This window comes from Etheostoma spectabile, chromosome 22, assembly GCF_008692095.1.
Source record: "Etheostoma spectabile isolate EspeVRDwgs_2016 chromosome 22, UIUC_Espe_1.0, whole genome shotgun sequence".
Classification (NCBI taxonomy): Eukaryota; Metazoa; Chordata; class Actinopteri; order Perciformes; family Percidae; genus Etheostoma; species Etheostoma spectabile.
The window spans coordinates 10,546,517-10,551,519 of NC_045754.1; the positions used below are offsets into that span (position 1 = coordinate 10,546,517).

Below are 5,003 nucleotides of genomic sequence, written 5' to 3' on the forward strand. Positions count from 1 at the left end.
GGGGGGGGGGGACGGCATGTAATCCAACCTCTAACCATTAATTAGCAGTTTTTTTTGTCATGAAAAGAATTAAATTTAGGTCAAGAATAGATGATCTTTGTGTCATAAATCACTCAGCACTCTACGGTAAACTGTGACATGTTGCATGGTTTATATGCAAACGCTGTAAACTGGCTCAGGATTTGGCAATCTTTCCCTGCTGTGATGGTTAGTTTGTCAGCAATAACCTTTCAATAATATCCTATAGCCCACACAAATAGTCCGCTGTCATATGTCTTATTCTGACCTTATTTTGTTCTCTGTGGTGTTCTGTATAGTGTGTCATATCACGCTGAAAAAATGTTATGTTTATTTTTCTATACTGTATTTATAAAACGGTCATACCAGTGCATGCTAAATTATTGTTTAGCGTCTCTCTTGGTGCAAACAATGTGAAATAAAATGTTTTTATATAAAACTCAGTTGGCATTTTGGCGCAAAACTTGAGCTTGCTTTTTTTTCTTTTTTAATATAGGCCAGTCAATTGATTTACGAGTAGTGTTTCAGCGCGGATGCGAACACAGGCTCGTGTTTTTCTCCTTGCTCAGACAGGTCGGGTCATGGGAATTGCTGTTAATAGCGCTGTCGGATCTGTGCAAACGTGCAGTGAGAGCAAACAGCGAGTAGGCAGTCAGACGGAGGAAACATTTCACACCACACTAGCAATGGGCTCGCATTAAGATCCCGTTTAAAGGGCTTGTTGAGCGACAACTTGGCTGCTCAGGCACCATTTTCAGGGCTGAAATCATTAGAAACTTTAACCTAGAGCACACATTAAAAAAACTAAGTTTTTTTTTTATTGATAAAAGCATTTTTAAATGATAACCTATGACTATGCAACTAGCTTCAATAACCTACATGTTGAGTATCCAAATATAGGCATAGTCTGTCATCTCTAATTTTGTTATTTTGCATTGTCTTAATTTAAGAATAAAAACATATTGAGACACTCTTTTTGATTTTAAACCAAAAATAATAGGCTCAGGAAAAATAAGCGTTGACTTCCTAATGCAAACAAAACATCCCATCAGACTAAGTTTCCTACCTACACAAACCATTTATTTATTTAGGGTGTTTTTATTAACCAATATGCTGACATCCGATGCAGTCTTTCGGTCTAGTCTTATATGTAATATCAGTTGATTACCAATGGGCTAAAGGGTCGGTTTAATAACTCATCTGTACACTAGGAGTTTACAGGATGCATCAGTGACTTTCCAAAAAAGAATCCACAATATGGTCCAGTACTTGGTAACATTGTTCCCGCGGTCAGCGTTAAACTATAGCTGGGGTGGATTGATTATGTGACATTTGATTACTGAGTGATCTGTTGGTTATCTTGAGCTGTTTGCTTTAGCTCTAGCAGACTACATCAAAGTTCAGCTGAGGGTCAAACCCAAACAGTATACATCAAGTAAAGAGGATGGAAACCTTACGGGCTCATGGCTGCAGACAATGGCCAGTGTATGCACTGCACAGTGAGCCTATTGATCCACTATCTCCACCTTTTAACTGACAAATTCTCAAGTTTGTCTCCCAGTAGTCTCCATAATTTCTCAACAAAAACACAGAAGCCCATAGTGTATTTGTCCTAATGTGTCTGTTTTTGTTATAAAAAACAGACACGGCATCTTAAATATACTTAAAACAACTCTCCCGGCATCATGAGGTTACAGTGTGCTTTGTGGACTAGTGAAGGACATTTCCTCTCGTTGACCTGGGTGGCCCATTCCTGACCTCAGGTTCACGCTCCAGCCTCAGATTGATTTGGGCCGCACCAATGGAGCTAATTAATAGAAGCAAGTATCAAATGTAACAGAATGACTCTGCTATGCTAACCACGCGGGCAGTAACTGATGTCAGCGAGCAAACCGAATAGGCTAGACTCGAAGCCCCTGGGTCATTTCATCAGGGTGTGTAAACAGAATGAACGACACCACCACCACTGCTCTTGTTAATGTCACACTCACAACAAGCCAAGTGGAAATATCAACAGAAAAGGATAACATACAAATATTCACTAATCTGTTGTGTTTAAGGCTGAGAAAGACTTTTTTTATAATGTGCTTTATTTTGTGCAAGTGTAAATAGACTCAGTAAATCCCAGAAGAATGGTTCCAGATGTATGAACCCAACAATATTAACTCTTGCTGTACACTGCCTCCATGAGGGCGGCTGCAGAAAAAAAATATTATGGCATAGAAGAAGAAGAAGAAATGAGTGGTTATAAGAAAAAATTGTTTCTTTCTCTCCACAAAGGAGTCAAAGATTTTAGCAAAATTTCTGATTTATTGAGCAAACAAATTGTTTCCCTCCAAATATACAAGCACCATTATGGGCAATATGTTTAGGAATTAAGATATTGCTATGAAATTGTCACAGAGTAGAATCTAGTTATTAATAGTAACATAAAACGCTGAACAAATAAATAATACTGGTGTGTCTTTATGGCATCAGCATATTCCAGATTTTAAAAAAATCGTCATGGTAACAATTATGTAAAGGACTCCCCAAAGCAAAAACATTAATTTAATATCAAAAACATATTAATTGTTATTTAAAGAAAACTAGGTTTACTGTTAGGTGACTGTTCCATTGTTGTGTAATGAACGTCTGTTGAGTTTCTGGTGTGTATGGGTGTGTGTGTGTGTGTGTGTATGTGTTTTACAGTTTGAGCTTGGCCTCTTTGGCCTCCATGGCTTTGGTGGCAACCTGGGCGCCTTTTGACAGCATTACTGATTGCTCAGCTGGTCCCTGTGACTGGGCATTCTTCAGCAGGAAGTGGCTGATGAAAAGCTTCAAGCCCTCCCGCAGCATTCCTAGCTTGGGAATACCTGAAATCCTGGTGGATGGGAAACAATGAGGGACATTGATGTTAGATGTTTACGTGGTGCGAAGCAGTAGAGAGGAGTGGTTTTACAAGATGTGAGCTAATAGAGGTCAACATTGCAGAACAGGTAAAATAGACTTTTTGGCCATGTAAGCAGTTTGGATACATAGATGGCAACTGTGGTCTCTCCACCATTTTGATCCAGACTTAAACATCTCCACAACTATTAGATGGATTGCCGTGAAGATTTGGACATTACCAAAATACCAGATATTAGCATGATAACATGCTGAGCTAAAATGATGAACTCATACTTGCAAAACGTTATTAATTTACATGTTTAAATTTCCAAACCTCTAAGAACTAAGTGTATGCATAATGAAGCTCACCTTCCAAATATGCTGGCTAGGTCCTCAGGCTCAAGGTCTTTTAGCAGTTTGGTGAGCACCAGACGCAAGAATCGCACGGTGGTTTTATCTAGCTCCCCAAACTCTATTACCTACACATAAAAACACAGAGGTGACAGTCATGGACGCGTTTTAAGATTAAAATAAATTAACATTAAATATATACGTGTAATATAGTTAAAGCTTTAACTCACTCACTTTGAGTATGGATAGTGAGAGGCACTTCTTCTGAAGGAAGTGGGTAACCAGCTGAACCAGGTTGTTAAAAGTGCTGCTGGGAAGATTGGAAAGCTCCCTGAACTTGTCCCATAGGCTGAACTGGAAAGTCATCTTGGAGAATACAGGACATCAAATTGAAAGATTGTATTAAAAGATACACAGGGGATTAAAAAAACAAACAGTGGTGGAAACAACAGACACCGGCTTCTCTGCACAGGTAATCCTCTAATCCAGATCCAGTTTACATGTGAAAAGCAAACATTCCCGCCAGCTCTGGTTTGAGCTCTTTGATGAGGACAATGGACATCGGTCTCTGATATGGACCTGCGGCCTACATGGCTGCAAAGTAGGAAGTGTGGTAGCACCTCCATTGTTTGTAGTCCCAGTTTGAGTCAAATAATATCAGAGGTGAGAGGTGTGAGAGGCTCCCACACTGCAGAGGTGAAGTACAGGCCACACATGGGTCACATACAGTTTAGAGACTGGGTGGTCACACACATCCAGCAAGTAACTCAATCATAAATGCAACTCTTTATATCTTCTTATAACGGTGTTGTGTGATGTGGTCCTGGAGATCTAAAATAGGGTCTATTTATCTGTAAGGTTGTGTGTAAGTGAGAGAAGTTTTATTTTCAGTTCTCCGTAGTCAAGGTGTGGGTTTTACCAGCTAGAGTACCTGGAAGCGGCGATCCTGGGAGCAGAATTTTTCTCCCAGTACAGCGTAATAGGCATTGAAGGTTTTCTCTTGCAGACAGCAGTCCATGAGAACATGAACAATCTCTCTCTCCTGCTTGTCCTTTAGGCCCATCCTTCACACAGAGCAAACAAAAGGCTTTAAAATACAATAAAGCTGGGCTACTTTGAAATAAAAGCAAGCTTAAATAAGCATGTCATATTTCTTTTTTATTATCCTTGGTCAACCTATTTAAAAGGATAAATCCGGCGCAAAATGAACCTAGGGTTTAATAACACGTGTACTGAGTTTGACCGTTCTTTGGGATTTGTTTTCATGCTAATCGAATGTGACCAGTTTTATCACAAATAACGTTAGTTGTCGGGGCACTGGTAAAATAAAAAGAAATAGCTATTTCTATACCGCTAACAAGGCCCAAAATAGCACCACACTTCCACGGTTGCATAATGAGGGTCCCTACATGTAAACCGAAGCATTGAAAACTTTGCAAGTGTACAGACAGTTTATTAAAAAGATAGTTTAGAAAGACATTACCATTTGCATCAACACCGTGCAATGTGAGCTGAACTCTCCCATGAAATCTCCCATGGTCCCTGGTTTGAATGGGTTGATAGGAATTACGTTTGTGAAATGTAATTACATGGAAATGTATGAATTATATCTGTTTATTAAAATACATGGGTGACTAACTACGGCGTTTGTCGTTCGACTGGTTGTGACTGTTTACCCAAGATGGCGCCCGCCTGTATACGTGAACGGTAATGTCTTTTTAAACTATCTTTTTAATAAACTGTCTGTACACTTACAAAGTTCT

General features: G+C 39.4%; 1 protein-coding gene across 1 annotated transcript in view; it reads right to left on the reverse strand.

The window, feature by feature from the left end:
- Positions 1–2,668: 2,668 nt before the first annotated feature.
- Positions 2,669–5,003, reverse strand: part of nom1 (nucleolar protein with MIF4G domain 1) — an 8,121-nt gene continuing 5,786 nt past the window's right edge. Inside the window, exons 8-11 of the mRNA XM_032504120.1 lie at positions 4,172–4,304; positions 3,475–3,606; positions 3,259–3,368; positions 2,669–2,881 (exon numbers count right to left, since the gene is read on the reverse strand). Of these exons, the coding sequence (XP_032360011.1) occupies positions 2,704–2,881; positions 3,259–3,368; positions 3,475–3,606; positions 4,172–4,304 (553 nt within the window). The 3' untranslated portion in view covers positions 2,669–2,703. The remainder of the gene's footprint in view (positions 2,882–3,258; positions 3,369–3,474; positions 3,607–4,171; positions 4,305–5,003) is intronic.